At 46.1% G+C, this 25,038-nt stretch overlaps 2 protein-coding genes across 19 annotated transcripts in view; one reads left to right on the top strand and one right to left on the bottom strand.

Annotated features, from left to right (window-relative positions):
- Sesn1 (sestrin 1) overlaps nt 1–17,327 on the bottom strand; it is a 93,098-nt gene extending 75,771 nt beyond the window's left edge. For all 4 annotated transcript variants that reach the window (XM_087597226.1, XM_087597227.1, XM_087597229.1 and 1 more), the window contains exon 1: nt 16,029–17,327. In XM_087597226.1, the coding sequence (XP_087453352.1) occupies nt 16,029–16,307 (279 nt within the window). In that variant the 5' untranslated portion in view covers nt 16,308–17,327. The remainder of the gene's footprint in view (nt 1–16,028) is intronic.
- Nucleotides 17,328–17,367: 40 nt separating this feature from the next.
- Cep57l1 (centrosomal protein 57-like 1) overlaps nt 17,368–25,038 on the top strand; it is a 56,523-nt gene continuing 48,852 nt past the window's right edge. For 6 of the 15 annotated variants that reach the window (XM_087597240.1, XM_087597234.1, XM_087597248.1 and 3 more), the window contains exon 1: nt 17,368–17,739. In XM_087597240.1, the coding sequence (XP_087453366.1) occupies nt 17,620–17,739 (120 nt within the window). In that variant the 5' untranslated portion in view covers nt 17,368–17,619. The remainder of the gene's footprint in view (nt 17,740–25,038) is intronic. The other 9 variants (XM_087597239.1, XM_087597247.1, XM_087597241.1 and 6 more) reach the window with 3 other exon arrangements.

Raw genomic sequence — 25,038 nt, 5'->3', positions numbered from 1 at the left:
GATGGCTCAGCGGTTAAGAGCACTGACTGCTCTTCCAAAGGTCCTGAGTTCAATTCCCAGCAACCACATGGTGGCTCACAACTATCTGTAATGGGATCTGATGCCCTCTTCTGGTGTGTGTGAAGACAGCAACAATGTACTCGCATACATGAAATAAATAACTAATCTTTAAAAAAAAAAAAAAAAAAGCCCAGCACTAAAGGAGGGCAGAAGAGAGGAGTGTGATACACTTAAGGCCAGCTTGTCTATGAAGTGAATTCCAGACATACTGGACACCAAATCAAACAAGCAAGCAAGCAACCCCGAAAGGCATTTTGCAGATTTGTGTCCCTCCACACCTGGACAGTGTCTCCCTCCTTTAGGACACTGGAGTCCAAGGGAAGCTTCTGAGACCTTCCAATTTCTCTGACACACTCGGAAAGTCAGTCTAGGTTGGCAGCGAGGAGTGCACACACATATGTCTCTAGTACTTGGAGATGATCATCAAACCGTACAGCTCACTGAAACGCTACGATTCTGCTTATAAAATGCCTTGAAGGTAGTACATGATAAGCACTCAGTGAAAATTGTGTGTGTGTGTGTGTGTGTGTGTTTATGTCTGTGAGTGTGTATGTCCGTGAGTGTGTGTGTAGATGTGTGTGTATGTGTGTATTTGGAGTGGGGGAGATGTTGGGGTGTAGTTCAGTATTAGAACCCTTGCATTTATGAGGCCCTGGGCTGAATCCCTAGTGTAAACATACACACACACACACACACACACACACACACACACACACACACGCTCACAACTTTCTGTAACTCTAATTCCAGGAGATCTGCTGCCCTCTTCTGCCCTCCTCAGGTACCAGGGATGCTTGTGGTGTACACACATTCATACAGGCAAACACTCATACACACAAATCAATCTTAAGAAACAACCACCTGGGCTGGAGAGATGGCTCAGTGGTTAAGAGCACTTACTGCTCTTCCAGAGGCCCTGAGTTCAATTCCCAGCAACCACATGTTGGCTCACAACCATCTGTAATGAGATCCAATGCCCTCTTCTGATGTGTCTGAAGACAGCTACAGTGTACTTATATATAATAAATAAATCTTAAAAAACCCCAACTATGATTGTACTCAAATATGCTATAGATAAAACACTTTATCGGCAGCTACAGTGCTAATAACATACTATCATACAATTTTAACTCTTAGTCACAATCTTGGTTTATTTTTATTGTTTTCCTTTAACTCACTGAAAACGAGAACATTTTCTACTTAAAAACAAACAAACAAACAAAAAACCCTCTTAGTGCCAGAATAGTGTCAGACACAAAAAAGGATTTTTAAGAACTTTTAAGTATCTTTAAAAGCTACTCATGCGATGACTGGATGAAGGGGGTGATGCTGCAGGGCTCAGAGAAATCCAACATCCCCACTGCTAAGTTCTCGAGGACAGGAAGACAGGCAGGCACCCTCCAGTGTCCTTACCCCGGTCAATACAAGCATTGCATCTGACAGGCCACAGTAAGGCAGCAGCATGCCTCAGGAGGTCACACGCTTGCTGCCAAGCCTGCCAACCTGCGCTTCACCTCTGTGACCACAGGACGGAGACAGCTGGCTCCTGCCAAGTGTCTTCTGACTCCCACATGTGGGCCATGGCATAAGAGCATACGCACGCTCACACATACAGTAAATAGATGACTTTTTAAAGTTCTTGTTAAAAAGTAGATTATTATTTACTCAACATTTGAATCTTTGTAAGTTTCCTTACTTTCCGAACTCAAAGACGCCATCAAAGACGATTGCAGATGGAATTAGCAAATGTTTGTCTTTTATTTTATCTTATTTTTATTTTAGACATTGTCTTCCTGGCCTGGAGCTCAGTATGTAAATCAGGCTGGCCCCCATTTTACAGTCATCTGCCTGCTTTAGCCATTCAGACTCTGAGGTTACAGGCATACACCAGGACACCCAGTTTAGCACCTCTCTATCTGAGTAATTACTACTATGAATAATGAAAGTATACTTAGTAATAACTCATTTCTTAGTACAAAGGCCAAACAAACTTCTAATTTGGATTCAAACTTTTTTTCTAGAAAATGAAGTTTTCTGTGTTAGATTGAAAAGGAAACAAAAGGGCTAGCTGAACCAACAGACTCGACCAGCCATGTACGATGTGCTAGACTTCAGTGAAGGTTGATACACTGTGGTCCTTCTCTGCACACATACACAGCTTTCCATCCACACACTCTCTAGATTACAAATGGTAGTTATACTGTATTGTCTGGGAAATGACAAGAGTGCATGTGTTTAGGACAGACACAGATTCCCCCTCACCAAATGATTGCTTTTTGTTTTTTAAAACACAGTCTCATGAAGCCCCAGCTAGCTTCAAGTCACAAGTAGCCAAGAAGACCAAGTCTAGTTCTCCTTCCCATGCCTTCCAAGGATGGGAGTACAGGTATACCCTGCCAAGCCATGCATGTCAAGCAAACACTACCAGCCACCCCAGCCCGGCCCCAGACCAGTCCCAGCCCGGCCCCAGCCCTGAGTACCTTTGATGGTCTGGTAGTTAACCATGTTGATATGGAACCGGACCCGAAGGGAAAAGCAGGTTTGGAAACAGAATAAATGCAATGTGCTGACAGTTGTGACGTGTAGCACAGCTCAGAGACTGTACTTTTCTCTGACATGGTCTTTTGCCAACACCATCACTCCTTTCATCCTGCAATGGACTTTTAGTGTACATACCATGGATATCAAAACTCTGAATACTAACTGCTATGTGAAAGTTAATAAACTGTCAGTTACGAGTCCGAAACTAGTCTGTGCTGACTGGTACAAGTGTAGTAGAACTCAGGTTGAGAGCTGGTGCAGGTAATGTCAGTGCTTGGTGGCAGAGGCAGAGGTGGCAGGAGGATCAAGAGTTTAAGGCCCTCCCCAGTAACACAGGGAATTTGGGGTGGGGATGTAGAGAAAACAATCTCAAATTTTAGTGTAGACACCCAGTCATGTATGTTCCTAAAGTCACTGTATTATTTACTGGGTTTACAACATAAGAAATGAGTCCAGGGAAATGTAAGCAGGTAAATACTGAATATGGAAATCATAAAACACTTTTTTTCACTGCTTAAACACAATGATTCTAATAACAACGTTTATATAATAACTGTAAAAGGGAAGTCCTGAGACTTTAGAGTATGCGTGGGTCACAAGCCAATGGAAAATCATTCTGTATGAGCTCAGTGCAGTCATACAATCTGGGCTTGATTTCTCAAGAGAATTGAGGTCCCTTCCGTGTGGTAAACAACTTGCTGTCTGACTTGGAATGCAATACCATATTTTGGGAGATTTCAAACCGTCATAATCCACAGGAAAAATACTCAACACTCCTACACTATTTTTTTAAACCCACAATAGTACAGCTTTTCAGCCACAAAGCTCGAAGCCAGCTATAACAGCAGTACTTTTCCACTCAAGGTTTGTGTGGGGCGGGAAGGGGACCTTCAGCGCTTAGGAACACTAGGGTCTAAAATAAGATCCCTGCAAGGAGTCACTACAACACTCACACTGCCAGCACTGTCATGGCAACGGTGAGCTACCACCTAGGAGACGGCGCTAACACTCAGCTCATCTCCAGGCTGGTACTCATGGAAATGCACCAAACTGTCTTTAGGTAGTGCATAGAGGAGCCATCTGACTGAGACTCTTTTATGTAAAGACAAGCCTTTTTATACATCGGATTTCTGCGTCCCCACTGCAGGCAGGCAGTAATTTATAATGACAGTGATGAACGCTATAGACCAGAGAAACATGAACACTCACCAGGGTTCAAATGCAGTTCCAGAATAAGTCAGGGTTTAAGTAAATTTTTGAGTTTTTTAAGGCAAAATAATCTTGTGATATATACTGACTGCTAATATTGTATTAAATCTTTATTCAGATCATACTGTATAATGGTGACAAGTCTCATGGCCTGCTCTGAAATCTAGCTTCTCCTTAACTAGCTATGTCTTGCCCAGCTATTTAATCTCTCTGGACATTTAATGCACAGAATGATGATAATACCTGTGTGACGTGATGACTGACTCATGACGCTAACTAGGTGAAAGGGCTAAACACCGGGCTCAGTATATACACAGTGTGCATTGTTTTCTCTATTCAAAAAATAGACATACTGCAAAAAACAGGGGGAAAAGGTATCTTGGTTCCAACTCCACACACATGAGAGTGAGCAGGAGAGAGTCGAGACATTTGACCTGTGAGAATGACAAAAAGGACACAGCACAGGGGTTCAGACAGCACCACACACTAAGAGGGTGGTAACGAATCTCTCACCTCTCTTGGAGGATCTCTTAGGCAATGGGACCTTTGCTTAGATGCTTGGTTCTAAATTACATCGACCTTTCTGGGCTGAGCCGATTGTGTGTGAGAGGGGAGGAGCCATGTGAGGGACCCCAGTGGCGTATGCAGAGTAGGGCCCACAGGGCCGGTCTGCTGTCCTCAGCAGTCTCCCTCCTGAGGTGCCTGGAACCTGTAGTGGATGACTGTCTTGAGGAGTACGCTGGCATGCAAACCATCACTTGCTGTCCTACACTGTGTGTCCCTGAAGATATAACTCAAAGCAAAATGCTCATAATTATCAAATGACAACATGATCTGTGAGGAAACCAGTTTCCAGAGAACTGAGGTAATATTTATGAAATCCTTACTCATAGTTTTTAGAAATGCTACTTCCCCTAGACAGATAACCTGCAGGTAGCAAACAAACAAACAAACAAACAAGCGCACAACCAGCCAAGCACCCTTTCTGATTCCTAGGGGTTGAGGGGACACGAGGGCATGCTGTGTCAGAGGATGCCTTCGCAATGCCTTCCTCAGAACAGGAGCAGGGGGATAGACACTAAGACTTGACACTTGCTATGGCACTGCAAGTCTCACCACTGAGCGCAGAGGACTTTGATCAAGGTGTGGCTAACTCTAGAGCCTATGGTCCTGACAGCGCCCCTCCACTGCTGCCCTAGGCCTGCAAGCACAGGCTCTAGCTACACGTTTCTCCATGAGCACTTCATCACCTGGATGGTCCATCAGCTGCCTGCCAGCCTTCCGGCCAGTGCCATGAAGGCCTCCATGATGCTGGAACACAGTGAGGGGTAGAGGGCACACTAGGATCTGCTATCAACTCTGGGCAAAGTCTAATGCTTGTCCTGGGCCAGAAACCATCCACAACAGCAGAACATTAGCCTGAGGCAGGCTGTGTAGGAGCACAGAATTCAATGTTCACAACACCATTAGGAGTATTGACACATGTGAATATTATGGGATCCATTAAAATCAATGACATAAAAACTGGGTCTGCCCATTCCTAAAGCCCTGCTGGTCTGAACTTTGCCTCATTGGGGAGAAAATGCATTACACTCATGGGTACTCAGGCTCGACTGAGCCAGACCCACTTCTGGATGCTTCCATTTTCACCTAATTCTCAACACCAACATGTAAGTTTATAGATGGCCTCAGCACTACCACCACCTCCACCTCCACCACCTCCTCCATCACCTCCTCCTCCACCTCCTCCATCACCTCCTCCTCCATCACCACCACCTCCACCTCCTCCATCACCTCCTCCTCCACCACCACCTCCTCCTCCATCACCTCCTCCTCCATCACCACCACCTCCACCTCCTCCACCTCCTCCTCCTCCATCACCACCTCCTCCACCTCCTCCTCCTCCATCACCACCTCCTCCACCTCCTCCTCCTCCACCACCACCTCCTCCACCTCCTCCACCTCCATCACCACCTCCTCCACCTCCTCCACCTCCACCTCCACCTCCTCCACCTCCTCCTCCTCCATCACCACCTCCTCCACCTCCTCCTCCTCCCCCTCCTCCTCCTCCTCCATCACCACCTCCTCCACCTCCTCCTCCTCCATCACCACCTCCTCCACCTCCTCCACCTCCATCACCACCTCCTCCACCTCCTCCACCTCCACCTCCACCACCTCCTCCTCCTCCATCACCACCTCCTCCACCTCCTCCTCCTCCCCCTCCTCCTCCTCCTCCATCACCACCACCTCCACCTCCTCCTCCTCCACCTCCTCCCCCTCCTCCTCCATCACCACCTCCTCCTCCATCACCACCTCCTCCACCTCCTCCTCCTCCATCACCACCTCCTCCACCTCCTCCTCCTCCACCTCCTCCCCCTCCTCCTCCTCCTCCATCACCACCTCCTCCACCTCCTCCTCCTCTACCTCCTCCCCCTCCTCCTCCTCCTCCATCACCACCACCTCCACCTCCTCCTCCACCTCCTCCCCCTCCTCCTCCTCCTCCATCACCACCTCCTCCTCCATCACCTCCTCCTCCATCACCACCTCCTCCTCCTCCTCCTCCACCTCCACCTCCTCCTCCATCACCACCACCTCCTCTTCCTCCTCCTCCTCCTCCACCACCACCTCCTCCCCTCCTCTTCCTCCTCCTCCACCTCCACCTCCTCCCCTCCTCTTCCTCCTCCTCCACCTCCACCTCCTCCCCCTCCTCCTCCATCATCCTAGCCTTGAAGATAAGTAGAAATTCCAAGAGTTTATCCCCAACTCCTTTCTTCTAGAATCCACCAGTACCAAAGATTGAGCAGGTGCCCCAGGCTCTCTACCGGCCATGACTGGTTGACAGGCAGGATTTGTGCAAGCTCACTGCACAGATCCCCAGGTTTGCTGAGGAGATGACTGCAATGGCTGTGTCATACCCAGTGGCGTCTCCTAAACTCTCCTTGTCTTCCGGCTCCTCCATCCCCACGATGTTCTCTGAGCTGTACTGAGGGTGTGAATAAATGTCTCAGGGCTGAGCACTCAGCTATCACTTACTCTTAACATCTGGAGCCTCCTGAATTCCCTGAGTCCCTGTACTCACTTCATTTAACTCTGCCTCAACCCCGCTTCTGCAGCTACCACAGTGCGGTGCAGGCCCATGCGCCTTGGTGCCTCCACCTTCAGTCTTTCTAATCACACCCCAGGATAAGTAACAAATGCCAGTTCTTGGGTGAAGAACGGAGGCTCCAGTGGCTAACTTACAAGCACACGGCTGCAACAAGAATTCCAGTGTGATCTTTAAGCCATTCCAAAATAACAGTTTAACCTTCTAGAGTCAAAGGAAAACCATGGATATTTAGGATGATTCTTAGAAATTAAAATAACCCAGGAATAAGAAAAGTGTAAGGTTGTGGTCTTGTTTGTTTCAAGTAGAGGCCCAAGTTTTTGTTTTTGTTTTTGTTTTTGTTTTTTTTTTTTCCGGAGCTGGGGACCGAACCCAGGGCCTTGCGCTTCCTAGGCAAGCGCTCTACCACTGAGCTAAATCCCCAGCCCCGAGGCCCAAGTTTTAAAAGGCAAAAATCTATGCCTTTTCTTTCCTACATCAAAAGACTCAAACAGGCATGATGGCATATGCCTCGAACCCAGCCCCTCGCTCTGGACGCCAAGGCTGAAGATCTGTGTGAGCCGTGGCAAGCCTGGTCTACACAGCAAGTTCCAGGCCAGTTCCGGCCTGTGACTACACTGTGAAACACCATCTCAAAACACAACAAGACAAGACCCCAAACATGGAAACAGAGTGCTTCGCATGCAGTAGGTACACAATAAGTTTTGAGTAAATGAGATAAAATATTTCAACAGGTTTAATAGAAAAATCTACACTGTCTCAATAAAAAATTGGTTTTTCATACTGTCATTAACCAAACAGAACATAAATGCTAAATTTTATAATTTATCTGTTGATGCATCTCTCTAGTTAGATGAAAAAGACAAAGACTTTTAACTTGATGTGTAATGGCTACCAAGACCCTGAGAATCGAGGACAAGGAGAGGTTTTATCCTGTGACGACCTGCCTCCCTGTCCACAAGTCACCCTGAGATCTGAACGGCTTCTCGTAGGTGTGCCCTTCGGCGACACTGACGACATCACTCTACCGCTGTTTTGGAAGGCTCAGCCTTTATCACATGTTTCACTGTGTTTGGGCTATGAATAGCATTTGAAAATTTACTCGGTTATAATTATAGACGGTGAACACCTGCCAATGTGCTGGAAAATGAAATCATGCAAAATTAAAAGACAAGTGTGCAATGTTGTCGGATGCCAAGCCATCAGCATAGCAAATGCGCACTCTGTAAACTAAGATTCTACTGAGACCACTGTGTATTACACACAGAACCGACAAATTACCCTAGCCACACGGCTAATTATTTTTAAAGGATAAATATTTATCAGCTTGTCAGTTTAAACAGTTTTTAAGTGAAAATACTAAATGAATACTGCTCATTAAGTGAATTTATATTTATTAAATGAACACATATCAAGTCACACAGATACAGACATACAGGCAGAAACAGGAAAGTAAAGGGGGCTGGTTGGAAACAGGAGATCAGTAGGACTGGGAAGAGGACAAGAGACAGTAAGAGGTGACTATGATTGTGACATGGCATTATGTACACGCATGAAATGGCATAAACACCATTGTTATACATAGTTGATACATGGTAATGAAAAAGTAAAACCAGGCCAGCTCGATGGTGTCTCGCATGTGAGCTGAGAAACTCAGTTTGCTCCCCAGAACCCACGAGGGGAACCAATGCACACAAGTTGTCCTGTGACCTCATATGCAGCATGGTACCTCCCCCCACCAAAATAAAAAACAGAATGTAAAACTTGCTTTAAACACTATAAAATAAATAAACTTTGCTTCTCGTTAGCGTGATTTAAATGCGTACGAAGGGGATGTGTGTCAGTGGTGGAGTAACCTGAGGAGCGTCTTCAAGGCCCTGAGGTAGATCCCAGAAGAAAGGTGGCTAAGAACTTAGAACTCTAGAAAGACCTTCTTTAGCACAACTTAAGAATAAGGTAAAGTTTATGGGGCTGGAGAGATGAGTCAGCCATACTCTGTCCCCAGAGCCAACGTCACTTCCAAGGCATCAATGTCCTCCTCTGGCCTCCCTGGACACTAGTCACACATGTACAACACACATGTAGTACACACACACACACACACACACACACACACACACACACACACGCAAGCAAAACACTATGCACATAAAGTAATGTAAAACAAATAAATCTAATAAGTAAATGAAATATGCTTTAAAATAAGGTAAAGTTTAAATAAAATACAAAACTAAAGTATCTAATCTTTCTGAGGTATTTTCATCTTTCTTGGTAATCTATCAGATTTTTAAGGTATATAGTCATGAAATGGACATGAGAAAGAACAAATTTTTGTGCTGTTAAATTTCATACGATTTTACCTTTTTATAAACTCAAAATTTTCTCAGTATATTTACTTGAAAAGTATAGCACAAAATAAGTACTATAGGAACATTTAAAAATAAAATGTCTGAGAACACCGTCCATCTATGCTGGTGTGACTGGGTCATGAGATTTCCTCAAGGTCATGACAAGTCTTTCTCATTTCATGTAACAAGACCTGGAAAGCCTGGGTCAAAATAAATCCCACGCTGACCTCTGTGAAGGACCCATTCACCAGTGTTGGGGCAAAGACTGAAAAACATGATTAGGAGCAGATTGAGACTGGTGGTAAGGGCTGGAGAGATGGCTCAGCGGTTAAGAGCACTGCCTGCTCTTCCAGAGGTCCTGAGTTCAATTCCCAGCAACCACATGGTGGCTCACAACCATCTGTAATGAGATCCAATGTCCTCTTCTGGTGTGTCTGAAGACGGCTGCAGAGTACTCATAACATAAAATAAGTAAGCCTTTAAAAAAATAAAAGACCGGTGGGAAAGGCTGCTTGCTGCAGACGGCCTCCCAATAGCACATTCCCTCTTTTATGCTTTTGAAAACCAGCCCCCTGACCCAGCAGCTCCTCAGACCCAATCCATGCCAACTTCTATAACATCAACACTGCCTGTTTCTTAGTATGAAAAGTTTGTAATTATATATAACATTAAACAGTGCCTATTTAGGCAATGAACAATTGTTTATTATGACGAGATATTACCCGAGAAAAGGGCTCAGGAATCTTTAGTCACATTAATTATTAATTCATAATCTATTCAAGTAGTAAAAGATTTGGTAAATTTCCTACGGCTTATCAAAAGGAAAGTAAATGTGTGGTAAAATAGAGAGCACAGGACGAACACCTATTTCATAACCCATTTCATATCTGACCGCCAACCAGCTGTGCATACCAGTGTACTAGGGCAAAAGTGCTGGTGTTGAGACAAAAATTCTAATTAAGCTAAGCTGTCTCACAGACCTTCCATGAGGCTGTGAATAACCCATGACCTGACGCTGAGACTTAACTCTCGACTGTCTAACATCCTATCTCCATACAAGTCAGCACTGTCCGTTTACAAACAAAACAGACATGCTACAATAACACTTGAAAACAGTGTTTTGGGGGCTGGAGAGGTGGTTCAGTGGTTAAGAGCACTGACTGCTCTCCCAGAGGTCCTGAGTTCAAATCCCAGCAACCACATGGTGGCTCACAACCATCTGTAACGAGATCTGATGCCCTCTTCTGGTGTGTCTGAAGACAGCTACAGTGTACTTATATAATAAATAAATAAATCTTAAAAAAAAAAAGGCTAAGGTCTTTTAAAAAAAGCACTGTAGTAGGAAAAAATATATGAAAATCAAGAACTTTAAAAAAATGTATGTTTCTCATTTCAACTTTTCTGAAGGTACACAACAAGGGGGACCACGGACAGGGCGTGCTTATATTTTGTAAAGAGGACATGGGGGTAGATAAAATAGATACAGTTCATCCTGTAAGCTGGAGAGAAAAGTATCAACTGATACAACATGTGCAAAGACCTGGGTTCTATCAGCAGAGCCAATAGGAGGGAGGAAGGGAGGGAGGGAGGGAGGTAGAGAGGGAGGGAGGGTGGGAGGGAGGGATGGAGGGAGGGAGGAGCTAGATAGCTCCTTCTAATTGTGCATGATGGCACACACCTGTCCTTCCAGCATTCCAGCAATCAGGAACTCAGAAGCTTGAGAGCAAACGGTATTGGGACAGAAGGTGGCTAAGGGAGCATGAAAGACAGCAATGACTAGAGAAGGCAGCCGCACAGCCTTCTGGGGAAGAGACGGCTCAGTGTATAGAGAAAGATAATGAAACTGTGTAAACTGTGTGGTAAGAGGAAGGCTTCTTGCACACCTAAGAGAGGAGCAAGAGTGAGGGCTGTGTGTCTGACTTAAACTTCTGGTTCTGACTACAGGGCAGAGAAAAGGAAAGCAAAGCAGAACTTACTTTAAATCTGCCAGGTGTGGCAGTGCACACATTTAATCCCAGCACTCAGGAGGCAGAGGCATGCAGATCTCTGTCTGAGTCTGAGGCCAGCCTAGTTTATTAAGCAAGTTCCAGGACAGCCAGAAAAACCCTGTCTTCAAAACAAAACGAAACAAAACAAAACAAACAAAAGACCAAATCTGCCCCTAGAACATTACTACTGTGCTATGTTATTCTGATTTATAGTTCCCATAAGAAGTGAATTAAATACACTTCTAACCTAATAAAGTCCAAAGGCTATACTACGCAGTCCTGTCCAAGTGCAGCAAGGTAAAGGCACCCGTGACTGCACGTGGCCCCTCCCCACTCCTTCCTTTCTCACCAGCACCCATTCTGTCCGGTGATGGACGGGGTCTCCTGGTTATTAGGGCCGGAACGCTTATTAACCCAGACTAAAGTAACCGTGTCCGACTTCTTGCCAGTGACAGCTTAGAGAGGAACATGGCCACTATGATCAACAGAGGCTGAGGCAAAGTCTCCAGGGAAACACTTTCTTCTCTGAGACACAGGAAGGCAGGGCTGCAGGCGGGAAGCAGGGATGGCTACGTCTGTAAACAATGGAGCAGAGTGGAGTCGTCCTATGAGGAATCAGAACAAGTAAAACCAAAGCCTGCCTACAATACACACAAACACGCTACGGCCACGGGGCTGATGCCACTGAGAGGTGCTCTGGGAACCATTAATGTGTGTCATGTGCAATGCTTCAAGCTCCATTGCTCCCTGGGAGAAATACTTACACATCATTAAATCATAAATCCTCCCCACCTCATTTAACAAAGTATTTAATCACTTAATCTAGATCTACCTCCTTTTCCTGTTAATTACCAGCGAGTTTATGTATTTTCCCTCTATAATCTTGTAATCATATGTGCACTTATATTTTACCTAATTTTATTGACAGACATCAGGACTACAGCTCAGTAGTGACCCAGAAGTGGGCCTGAGGTCATAAAGATGCATGACGGGACTGCTTTTAGATTCAGCAAAAATGAGAGAGAGAGAGAGGGGGGGGGGGGGACTGCTGAGATGCAGGGGAACCATTTCCCTGCTCCTCCAATTCCAAGTACAGTGCTTGCACACAGTAATTCTAGAACATTTGTCACATAGATTTTAATGCGTTGTTGATATGAAGTCAACAAATTGATAACAGGTGATAAAAGGCTATTGTCTACCAATGTGGCAATTTTTATAGGTTTAGTGGTCACCTGGGATCAAGTCCATAGTTCTCCTTGCTGACCAGTCCTCCGAGCTGAGTGACAGACAGTACCATGGAGGACTAACTCCAACTCAGCGTCCACGTGAGGCCAGAGTGTGAACAATGAGGAGGCAGCGAGGCTGGAGGGAAGTGGAGTCAGCCATGTTAAGGCTGTATTCTACCATAATGGGGTCAGACAGTAAAGTGAGGTGGTCAGATGTGCAGGGTAGATAAATGGCTCTGCAGCCATGCAGTGGACAGAGAGGTGAAGGCTGGGGGAAGTCTGAGAAGTGAAGGTGAGCCATACAGTGGAAGCAGAGACACAAACCCATTGAGGGGTGACTTCCTTTCGGGCGCCTCCGAGACAGCTGAACCTCACTCAGTGTGGAGATGGGAAAACTAATTTTTCTCCTCAGTCTGTCATTATTCACCAAGTAATTCAAACGGCAAGTTCTTTTATGTTCATTTCTTCCGTGCATTTGGAAGTCATCTCCCATGGATTCTGACACCTTGTTATCGCTCACGTTTGTTTGCTTTTCCTCTTCTACCACATGGCAGTCCACTATTGTGTCTGCCACAGAACCACCTTGTAACTGATACGACACATCCCCTGTTGACCCTGTACACACACTTTCCATCTTCCAGAACCATCTTTGTAACACTAGCAATCATATTACCCTCTTGCTCAAAGCGCCAGTGGCTTCCCATTGTCCTGGGCGAACAGCTACATGCCTTAACATTGCCCAGTCCCTCGGGACCTGGGTCTTGCCTGGGAACAATACAGTGTCTACCATTACAGTGCACCTCTTAGGTGCCGGGCACTTTGCAGGCGCTATTCCATTTAACTCTCTCAGCAGCACAGTGAGGCGAGAACTACCAGCATCACCCCAGATAGGGAAACTGAGTTGAGGGCAATGTGAATCTTATTCATGGTTGTACAGATAATGAAGTATCCAAGCCAGGTCTGTCTGACTCCCAGCATATGCTCCTAGATTCCATACTCCCCTCAAACTGTGAACATGAACCATCCTAAATCACTGGCAAGTCTCAGAACCTTCATACAAACTATTTTCTAGGCCTGGATCTCTACAGCAATCTCATAAGAAAAGCGTGGTGTATATCCATAACACTAGCACCTGGCAGGCTGAGGCAGGAGAGCCTGACTCAAAATAAATGAATGAATGAATGAGTGAGTGAGTGAATGAATATTAAATCTCTTTACAGGTGTTTGCCTCCAGGAACTCTCCCTTTGCTTCTTTATGGCCTGTCACCCCTTGGCAACATCCAAATTGTTCCACTGGCCCCCAATGCTTGCTATGGTATTCACTCTTTGCTGCTCAAATGCATGCATGAATAAATGCTGTGGGGCGGAAACTCCATAAAATGGAAATTTCATCTCTGCAAGTTAATGTGAGACAGCAAGAAGGCAGATACATTTATTTATCCACTGGATATTTACTTAGTAGCTTCCAGGTCATGGCCAATATTCTGAGTACTTGAGAACTTAAGAGCCCTTCTGGGGAAGAGACTTACCAACATTAGCTTACTGAACAATATAAACCAAGTTCCTCTTGCAACAATGTCAGCAGTAAAGAGTAATAGATGGGGAGCAGAGAGAGATAGAGGCCTCTAGGAAGTCCCTCGGTATAGAACCCTGTGTCCTGCAGAACAAATCAAGCTTGAGCTATGCTTTACATAGTCTATTGCACTTGTGAAAGAGGAGAGGTGCATTCGGTAGATATGATGGCATTTGCATGCCACCTCACCTCACAAAAGCTCTGCGTTCTCATCCTGATTTTAGAGGTGAAAATCGGACACAAGGAAAGCCAAGGAACTTGCCCAAGGTCACTTAGTCCAAGAATAGGGAAGCATTTGAACTCAGTTCTGACCCTAGTGCATTTCCTTACCACTGAAGCTGCGCGTCTTTAACAAGGTACTCCCCAGAGCCTCGATACTTCTATCTACAACGTAACTCTTAACATGTTACATATTTAGTTTCCCACTCAAATGTAAATGAGAAGGGAAGTGAATGGCCAAGAAGAGACCAAGGTGAATCAGAGTAACAACATGGGGAAGGGCAAAGCCCTGAAACACTAGATGAGAAGCCAAGAAACTTCCAGGTCATGTACTCAAACACAACCCACAGCAAGGTTGGATGGACACAATGATGACACCGTTACTTAAGAAGAAACCACCAGGGCTGGAGAGATGGCTCAGTGGTTAAGAGCCCTGACTGCTCTTACAGAGGTCCTGAGTTCAAATCCCGGCAACCACATGGTGGTTCACAACCATCTGTAATGGGACCTGATGCCCTCTTCTGGTGTGTCTGAAGACAGCCGTAGTGTACTATGATAAATAAATAAATAAATAAATAAATAAATAAATAAATAAATAAAAAGAAACCACCATATAGCTATACAGAGGTCTAGGAGAAACAGTTCCTTATGTCTAAGGGATAGAATGCACATCTATTGAAAATTAATTCCTGCCTGTGGAATGAACTATAACTGATTTGAGAGTTTGTAAGAAACATTTGAAGCCCTTCGCTTTCTACAGTAACCGTTTTACAGATCTGACTGCCCCTCTTTGATCTAAGTCACTACAGAATGCTGTCACATCCTAATGCCCAGTCCCTGAGCAGTCTTCCTATGTGCAAATATTTCTCCTGTTCCTCCACATTTCAACACACCTTCTACTAAAAAGGATAACGTGACTGTAGAGAAAATGGCAGGACGTTATAGGATTTTAAACCTTACCGCACTCACAATTTAAGTAGGTCTGCACGTGAAAAGCGGAAAGAAACAATTCAAGGGAAGACAAAAAATAGCTCAACAGCCAAGTATTTTCACCAAATGCCTTACCTGAACCCAACTTTCCCTGCCCCTCCTACGCCCCCACCCAAAGCAGGGTCTTGAACTCGTGGTGGTATTATTCCTCAGCTTCCTGGGAGGACTGAGAGTACACTGCTAAGCACCTAACTTTGGGTCCAACTTTCCAACCTGGACCTTCTTTATGACTTAAGCTGCTTTTTTTATTAGTGTTTTCTAGTTCTGGTTTAGGATGCTTTTAGAAAATGAAATCCTGTCTTGGTTGTTAAAGAGCCAGAAAAACATTATCCTGCCAGTCACCCTGAACAAATAACAAGCATTTCATGCAATTCCTCATTTTTGAGGCCTTCGGTGTGAAACTTTCCACACAGGACACTGTAACAACGTGAAAAGTGCACTGGCTACACTTGGCAACAAACAGAAAAACAAAGATGGGACTTGTAGCTAACCAGACCTTTCATAAGTACTATACTCCACAGGCAATGACATTTCTGCCGAAAACACCGTAAAAACAATCCTTGCTCATCTATGTTTGAAAACCGTTTTTAGTTTAGACTGTTCCATTTGGGCCCAACATTCAGTGTTTTACAGAGCCCCCCCCCCCCCCCCAATGCCTAGTGATGCCGTTTTAACAGCCAATCCAGTTAGTTACCCCTTGGAAGCAAAGGCGACAGTGAATTAACTGCAAGTCAAAATCACACCGTCTAAGTCAGTCTAAAACGCTCTTACCTCGACGCTCTTCAGAATGAACCCGCTTCTCTCTCTCACGTCTTTAAAGGGACATCTCTTGGACAGCATAAGCAGATGGGCAAGAAGTTTATTCATCCCATCCAAAGAAACACCATTTGAAAGCCCGTCCGAAGGTCGAGAAAGTGTCTCTTTGGCAGAACGAAGGTACTCGGTTTTTCTCAGAACAATCTGCCTAACGCTTTCCAGTGCTGTCTCTCTAGTAGTTGGGTCTCTACTGCACAGACCCTCCCACCTCACTTCATTCTCTCCTTCGGCCATGACTGACAATCGTGAGCTTTTTCTTTTTCAGTCTTTTTGAGAGAGAGATTGGTTAAGAATAAAGTCAGAAAAATCCAGCGGTCACGAAAGCAGGCGTCTGGATGGCACTGGGAATCACACGTGCTTTTTTAAAGTTGATGCTTTCAAATCGATCCACAAGGCGGTTCACCCAGGCACCCTCTCCCACACGAAAGGGCAGTCTTCTGACAGAGATGGAAAAGAACCAACTTGGAAAGTTGCAATCTCACAGAGCTGGTTAGCTGGACAGGGAGTCTCGGGGAAGTGCTCTCGGTGTCGCAGGGTCAGCGGATATCCTCGCGTTGTGGAGCTGTCAAATCCGTGCTTGGTCCCAAAAGGCTGGTAACAGTAGAAGGTTCTCCAGCCATTCGATTTTTTTATTTTTTGTCTGTGCAGCGGCCAGTTTTCTAGTGTTCCCACCCCGCCCTCCTCCGACACCAGTCTCCGCCCCTGTCGGCTCCTCCTAGCGCCTCGGCAGGGCAGCGGGCGGGCTGCTGGCGGGGGTAGGCGGTAGACCCTGGCCCTTAGCTGCTGGGGCCTGAGGCTCCGGTGCTCCGGGGACTCCAGTGCCCACCAGTCACTGTGTCAGCGGCGACAGAGGGCAGCGTCGCCGACCCTGCCGGTTCCTGTCTTCCGGGGTACGCCGTGCTTCTCTTACCCCTCTGTCCTCGCCCACCTCCGCCAAGCCAGAGGGCACCCAGCGACCCAGCAGTCATCGAGCCCCGGGCTGCGCTGCTGAAGCACAGGGCCCCAGGCACAGAGCCCGCCCCTTCGCCCAGCCCCGTCGGTGGGGCTCGGCCCAGAAGGCGGGAGCAGGGAGGGGAGACGGGGTCCTCACACCCAGCCCCTCCCCTGTCCCCGCCCGGGACCGCCGGGAGCCGCCCCTGCCCCATGCCTGCCTCTCCGCCCAGGCACACGCGACCCGCAAAGGCAGCCATTGGAAGCAGCCCCGCCCTCGGGCAGAGTACCTCCGGACCCCGAGTCCAACGCGCGCCGCCGGCTAAGGCCGGCTGCTGCGCATGCGCGACGCCGGCCAAGGCGCATGCGCTCTCCGCGGCGTTGTCCGTTCTCGACGTTTGGAGGCGCTGGCTTGAAGAAGGGTAAAGGAAATTAAGGAGTACGGATGCCCCGAGATGTTTATCGCACAAGAAAAAACGAACAAATAAAGGTGCTTTGTAGTATTCCTAGTATAAGTGGGATATAATTAAAGATTAGCCTAAAAATTAGTGACAGCCAAGCCCCAGATTCAGTAGGCAGGGCGTCTTTGCGTTGGCTTTCGGGAAATGTAGTTGTAATGCTACCGACGCGCTCTGTTTGCGACAGAAAATACAACTCCCAGATGCCACCGCGACACTCGTCTTTGCCCGCGAACCAACGGTTCTGGAGGCCGTGGTTAACTGGGAGCGTCTGTCTGGTAAGCGTGGTAGACTTGGCTGTGAGCCGCTCATTGGAAATGGTTTTCCCCTGAAATTTTGGTGCTGAAGCCATCTGGGATTGCTTTCTTTCATTCCAGAGCCTTTCCCCAATGGCTTGCCGGGAGAGAAATAGTGCAGGCGCTAAACTTGGTGGGTGACTGGAGCAAGGATTTGGGGATAATTGTTTGGAAGGTCGAGGAGCAGCCTTAAGACAGGCAAGCTGGGGAAAACAAACGACGCCGCTGCTTCCGCAATCCTCTTGCACGGGATCTGTAAGATTCGAGAACACCCCTCTGAGCCCTACGTTCCGGATGTCACACTCGTTTGAATCTTACGGAGCCAGTTCTGGATGGATTAGGAATCCCTACTAAGCATTGCAATTGCACCTTTGTTCTTACAGGGGTGTGTTTTGCGCTGTGTTTTTGCTAAGTCAAATAGAATCCGAAGGGATCTTTGAAAGCAAGTCCGTTTTGTGTGAGACCGAGAAGAACTCCCAAATGTCCCTAGGTTCGAAGTTTTACAAGCTTTGAAAGGTTCTGTATGAAAAGAAGCCCATAAAAACCTCCCAAATGTGTTGTCTTTGAGTGATGTGGACATTTCTCAGAAGGTGTTGTGAAGTGTTTATACTTGAGAAAACTCAGATTTGGAAGGTTTGTCTAGTAAGACTGGTAATCGGATTAGATTTTAATCCTTTGTTTTACAGAGTAAACGTAGTCATAAAATATTGATCAGGGACTGGAGAGATGGGGTGGTTGTTTAAGAAGGCTTGTTCCTGGGGCTGGGGATTTAGCTCAGTGGTAGAGCGCTTGCCTAGGAAGCGCAAGGCCCTGGGTTCGGTCCCCAGCTCCGAAAAAAAAGAACCAAAAAAAAAAAAAAAAAAAAAAAGGCTTTGCTAACCTAGGACTAATCCTAGAAACTTCTAGCTTCTGTAGAAGCCTAGAATGTTTTCAGCTTCTGAGACTTACTGCTGAATAAGCTCACCCTTCCTGGCTCTCTCTGAACTCTGGCTGGCTGGTTCAGCGCCCAGCTGTTCTGACTCAAACTGGCATCTCTTGCTTCTGACTGAATTACTCTGCTTGGCTTCAAACTCACTCACTCTAGCGAACTGTTCTAACCTTCTGCTCCTGCTCATTCAGTCTTTCCCTGTGTCTAACTTGTTCTCTCTTCAACCTGCCTCTGTAAAACTCCCAGTAAAGCTCCCTTCCTTCCTCTCCCTCTGCTCTGCTCCCTCTTATGTTGCCTCTCTCCTTTCTCTTTTCCTGAGAGCTGGGCATATCCTATTCTATCAAATCTTTTTCTGATTCGTCACTTTGTCTGCCTCTCAGTTTGAAAGTAGACATCACATGGCTGCTTCCTTCTACAAACTAACTTTACCTTCATTGTTTGGGATAAAAGGTGTGTGCTAAGGGCATGTCAGTGTTCTAATCTGAGTAGCCATGTTGCTGGATTAAAATCCCACCACAGGCGAGTGGAAAAGACATAACCCCTCATCGTATTAGAAAATTAATGTATAAAATAAGTTGTGATACTATTTGATATTGTTGGCTGTGGGAACATTTAGCCCAATCTTAGAAAGTCAGGGAAGTTTTCATCCCAAGGAAAATGAAGGCCAAATGAATAGCACAAGGCTTCAGCCAACAAGTGCCTGCTGACTGCCTTCTGCTCAGTAGGGCGTCACTGAGCTTGTAGTCTAGGAGAGCAAATAAGAGTGCATGGCAAAGGAAACAATGAAGCAAATTGGAAAGGAATGAAAAGTGCTTGACTGGCGAGAAAAGGTTCCCCTTTCAGTCTGAGGAGGATCCTTGATGGCTTGTATGTGCTGGCTGCCCACATCAGCCACCTCAGCCACCTCGGGACAGCTGTTAGAAGATGAGCTAGCAGGGTGGAGTTGCCTTTATCCAAAGGCCTGCAATACTGAGAAGATGGTTTAGCCTCCAATCTGGTGTGTGTGCGCGGGTGGGGTACAGAGGACTCTGCTATTGTGGAGGATGATGCAGACAGTGAGCAGAGAGTCCGTGCTGGGAGGGGGAGTGGTGTGGAGTTTTCTCTGCCTTGTTCTGGGTGGGCTTAATTCTCCAGAGCGTCACAGGGGACCAAGGGCCCATGGTTTTTGTTTGGGGACATGGGCTGTTTTGTTTGTAGGCCCCTCCAGTTACCTTTCTCTGAGTTAATTTATGTGCTTTGCATTCTCTGACGCTACATCAAATCATCTCATGAATCATCAAAACCAAGGGCTTTTGGGAGTTCTGAAGGTCATCCAATTTAATCATCCCGGTGGGACTAAAGATTCCAGAGGGACACGAGGTCTGGGCAGAGGAGACAGGGGAAGACTGGACAGAGAGGGACCTACTTGAAAATACGGCTTTTTTTTTTTTTTTTGGTTCTTTTTTTCGGAGCTGGGGACCGAACCCAGGGCCTTGTGCTTCCTAGGCAAGCGCTCTACCACTGAGCTAAATCCCCAACCCCGAAAATAAGGCTTTTGAAACTGGACTGAGTGGTCCACGTCTTTCATCCTCTAGCTGGGGCGGGGGCGTGAAGGCAGGAGTTTGTATTGAGACTCTCTCTGTTCCACAGGAAACAAGACAGTAAAACCAAAGAAAGCATGAGTTGCTGTCATGGAGAAGTGTGCATGTTGGTATATAGGATAGGGAAGAGGTCAGCAGATTGGCCACTTGCCTTGGGATATGGAAGAGAAATGAGGAAGACGGTTTGAGGTTTCAGTGTAATGTTTTGAAATGGTTGTGATTTTGCCGAAGGAGGTACTCTATGACGTTCAGTGGATTTGAAGTCACCCACAAGTGATTCTGAAGGAGTGGCCAGTGTAGAGGAGAAAACCCTCATGTGTCCTAGAAGCAAAATGAATAAAGAGAAGAGGAAGGAATGGCTATGTTAAATGCTGTCTAGGTCCAGTGACATAAGGACTAATTGACCACTGTGGAGACTTTTTTTTTTTTTCTTTTTTTCGGAGCTGGGGACTGAACCCAGGGCCTTGCACTTGCTAGGCAAGCGCTCTGCCACTAAGCTAAATCCCCACCCCTGTGGAGACTTTTAATAGAGGTTACAGAAGCCATTGCTTTGGAACTGAACTCTTGTGTCTGCCCCCCACCCCCATCCATTCCCCCAGGTCAGACCCTCCCCTACCCCCAAAAATTAAAGTGGCCACCCATGCTAATGTTCTATATATCCAGACTGAAGTTAAGTCGCTATCTGACCTGAGAAATCAGGAGAACAAGAGGGAGGGAGTTTCAAGCTAGCCAGTGGGTATAATAATCTGCTTTGAGGCCTGCTTTCTTCAGTCCTTCCAAATGGTAACATGAAGGAACCTGGGGTTAACCAGTTACTTTCTTTTGTTCTGACTCATCTCTGTCCTGATCTCTTCTGGTGGAAAGTGACTTTGAAGAGACCAGTCTGCTCTTGTTTCTGCTGTGTTTTAGCCTCCCTAGCTATGGAACCAACCTCTGTGCGAGCCAATGAAATGCTCAGCTTATTTGATGGAATGAAGTATTGCTCCATTCCAGAGTTGAAAATAAAGACCAATTAAGCTTTTGCAAATTGCAACTTTGTTGTTTGAAAGGTCACTGACCATCTTGATAACATCAGTTTGGGCGAAGAGTGCAAAAAGGCAGGTAGACTTCTTTTTTAACCAAAGGCAGTAAACAGAGATACAGAATCTCTGTCCTTGTTTCCTTTGTCTAGACGGCCTCTTCTTGTCTGACTCCTCTTCCTCTGAAGATCTTAGCTCAAATAGTTCTTGCTCAGAGAATTCCCCTGATTAGAGAACAAACAAACCAATGTGCTCTTCTTTGAGCCGTATCTTTGCTGGCCGGTGTGTAACAGATGCAGCTTTCAGTTCCAGATTCCCTTACTGTGACTAAGGCCTGGGCAGAGGGGAAAGCTGCACATCTCAGAGCATCCAGTGCAGGGTCTGCTCAGTCAGACGAAAGCTCAGTAGCCTGGGGCCTAGCATAGACCACACACAAGCTTGGTGGTGCTCAGTATGTGCGCACATCTCCTTATCCCAGCAGGCTGGGAGCTGGTGCGGGAAGGTCAGCAGTTCAAGACCAGCCTGAGTCAGTGAGCAAGCCCTTGTGTGGGAGGTAGGTGGGGTGCGGGGAGTGAATGGCACGGAAACACTTGTGGTGTTTTACCTCTCAGAGGTACTGTGTATGCTGATGAACAAAGCTGGGTGGTTGGTGCATGGAAGGAGGTGATGAAAGCTGTACTTTTATGAGACGTCTGCAGAGCAAACAGTTCTGTGACTCGGGTGGAACCAACGCCATGAAAATGCTGAGAACAGATCTCAACCACTCGATCACACCTTCGGCCATCCTTCTCGTGTGTTTAGTCCACCAATGGCATCTTCCACATGCTTATCCTTGTACACTGTGTCGTTGCTCATTAACCATAGTTTGCTGAACCGTGCAGCATTACATCATCATTTTAAATTCCAGCCAGCCGCTGGCCTGATGCTGCCACAGCAGACCTACTTGGTGCTTAAGCTCCAGGAAACAGTTTTAGTTAAAATAAATCTTTGGACGGTGCTCTGAAGAACAGTAAAGGCTAGCACGGATGTTAGTTGTACATCTTACTGGTGTGCAGGGGTTCTTGGTGCTCTAAAGAACAGTAAAGCCTAGCACGGATGTTAGTTGTATGTCTTACTGGTGTGCAGGGGTTCCTTCAGTAGGCGCAAAGGCTTGAGGTGATGGCTATGAAGGAGTTTTGGTTAATTGGATCTTTTGAGGTTGGCAGACACTAAAACCTCAGCCACACCTTCTCATGGTGGCCTATATGAAGGATGGGGAAGAGGGACGCCTTTGCCTTCTGGGTGCTTGTCCTGTCTCCCTGGCATTAGAGCCGGCTTCTTCAGGATTCAGATGACATATACTGGAGACCACCTGAGCTATCCAGCCTTATGGGCCAAACAACTATTAGATCTTGGACTTTCTGCTGAGAGACGTCATTTGTCGGATAAGCTGAAACACAGCTTGTAAGCCACTCTCACAAACCATATGTGTGTGTGATGCACATTTTAGAAGTTCTTACTGAAAGGACGAAGCTGAAACAAAACTTGATAATTCATAAACATCCTTTGAAATACCTACCAAGTAATTAGCACATCAGTCTTCCTGCTAGTGTTGTCTGTCTTTCTGTAGGAAGTTTGTACAAGAAGCTGTTACCTCAGAACCTGAGATTGGGTAGACAGTGTGGTCACTTCATGTTGTTGAGCCCTGGCCTCCTGAGCCACGGCTCCTCAGATTCCATTCCGGTTTAGACACATCCATACTGTGGCTAGTTTCTGGTTCTCTGCCCGAGAGGAGGTTTGCATACACACACATTGGGTTGCACACACACATTGGGCTACTATATAGTTGGCTCCTGAATGTCAAGCTATTTCTGTGTTTCTTTGAAATCATCCAGCCTCTTCCTAATTCACCGGTTCACCTTTAGGGTGGGGCAGGTCAAGGCCGTGCAGCTGACTTTGCCTCAGGTCATTGAGCAAAGACCACGAGACCTCTCCCAAGCAGCTTGCCTTAAAATAGGCAGGAACTTTCCATTCTTTAGCATTCTTACCTGAGGAGGCTTTAGAGGCACGCCCAAAGTGCAGCCCTACAGGACACACCTAACCACAGCCACCCGGGCAGCATCTTTCAAAGCTTTCATGTCATGCTAACGATTTGTTTTCCTATATACAGTATTCAAATATCCTGTAATGGTACTTAGAGAAGTAAGATTGGATCTTATGTAATTGTAAGTGTGAAGTACTAGGCATGGTGTCAATGTTATGCCCAAGTTGCAGGACCCCAAAGACTACCAAGGAGCTGACTCTGATGTAAACACTCAAGGGTCTTTATTAGGACCTCTTGAGTAAGGTCTCTCACCCTCCCTCCTGTCCAAGTGGGTCAGAGTGAGAGCCCCAAGTCTAGGGGTACAGGGTATTTATTATAGTTAACAGAAAGTTTGGGGACATATGGGTCAAGAAGTTAATATTTTTAGAACTTCATTTCTGGCATACGCTGCAGGAACTGAACATGGGGACAAAACACCTTACAAACAAGATGGCTAAGGTGTCTGTTCTCTGCAGGACGTCTAAGGTTATCTGTGTACCGTGACCCTGCTGTTGTCGCCTGACTGACCATTCTAGAGTAGGGCGTTGCCATAGGACACTTGCTTCCGGGGACTCTGTGATTTCCTTCCTGGAATTGGAGTTTTGCCCCTGGTCTCGCACGAAATGGAGTTTCTTCAAAATCAGAGTTGGTTGGGCTTCACATTATATGCCTGCAGTCCCAGCACTCAGGCTGCTGGAGAGAGAGGATCTGGATTTGAACCAAGCCTGGATTCTACATCAAGAACTAGTTTCCTAAATGCATACATAAATAAATGGCAAAAAAAAAAAATCCTTTAAAAATACCAGTAACAGTGTACACTCTCTACCCTCTGCAATGAACAATGTCTTGAGTCTTCCTGACTGTCTTATCTAGTGAGAAATGCTCTTCTAAGTGTTACTTACCTGAATTTCTAAGCTCTACCAATTCTGCCTCAGCCTCCTAAATAGGACCCACTTATTTCCGCTTTAGTTTGCATTTTCCTGGTAAGTTGAGCTGACTCTTGTCTATCTTCTTTCCATAGTCATGTTTTTCTTTAATCCCCAGACAGTACTGGTTATCTGTCAGTGATGGTTCTGTTATATAAAAGGCTAGTTTAAACATTTCCATAAGGGTTTATTGGTGCAATTGAGCTGGTGATCTTCCTGCCTCAGCCCCTGCATACTGGAGTTTTAGCCATGTAGCACCAAGCTTACTCATTTTCAATTTTTATTTGTAGATTGTCTTATTAAAGAAATATCCTCTTAAAGTCTATAACACGTTCTTTGTTTCCTTCTAAAACAGCTACTCCTTGTGCACGTGTGGGTAAGTCTTGTTGGAATTCGTGGTTAGGTTATATTGGCATAGAGAAAATATGCCTAGTCTTACAGTGTGGATAGCATGTTATCCTAGCATACATATGTTCTAGGCAGCATTCCCATATTTAGGAGTCTTTTTTCTAGACTAGACTGTTCTGCCCTGTAGGTTTCAGGACAGGACCCCCAGTCTAATTACCTTTATTCGCATTGTTCCTTCAGTTCCCACTGGTTTTTGTTGTGGTATGTGTGAATATACTTTTTTTTTTTTTTTGGCGACAGGACTTTGTAATGTAGTCCAGGCTATCCTTTCAACTGGCAATCCTCTCCCAAGCCTCAGTCTGAGAGTATAGGTATATGACATGTCCGGCTAAACAAACATTATTAAAATTACATTTTC

The sequence above is a fragment of the Rattus norvegicus genome, chromosome 20, assembly GCF_021556685.1.
Source record: "Rattus norvegicus strain SHRSP/BbbUtx chromosome 20, alternate assembly SHRSP_T2T, whole genome shotgun sequence".
Taxonomy (NCBI): domain Eukaryota; kingdom Metazoa; phylum Chordata; class Mammalia; order Rodentia; family Muridae; genus Rattus; species Rattus norvegicus.
This window is presented reverse-complemented; position numbering and strand designations above follow the sequence as displayed.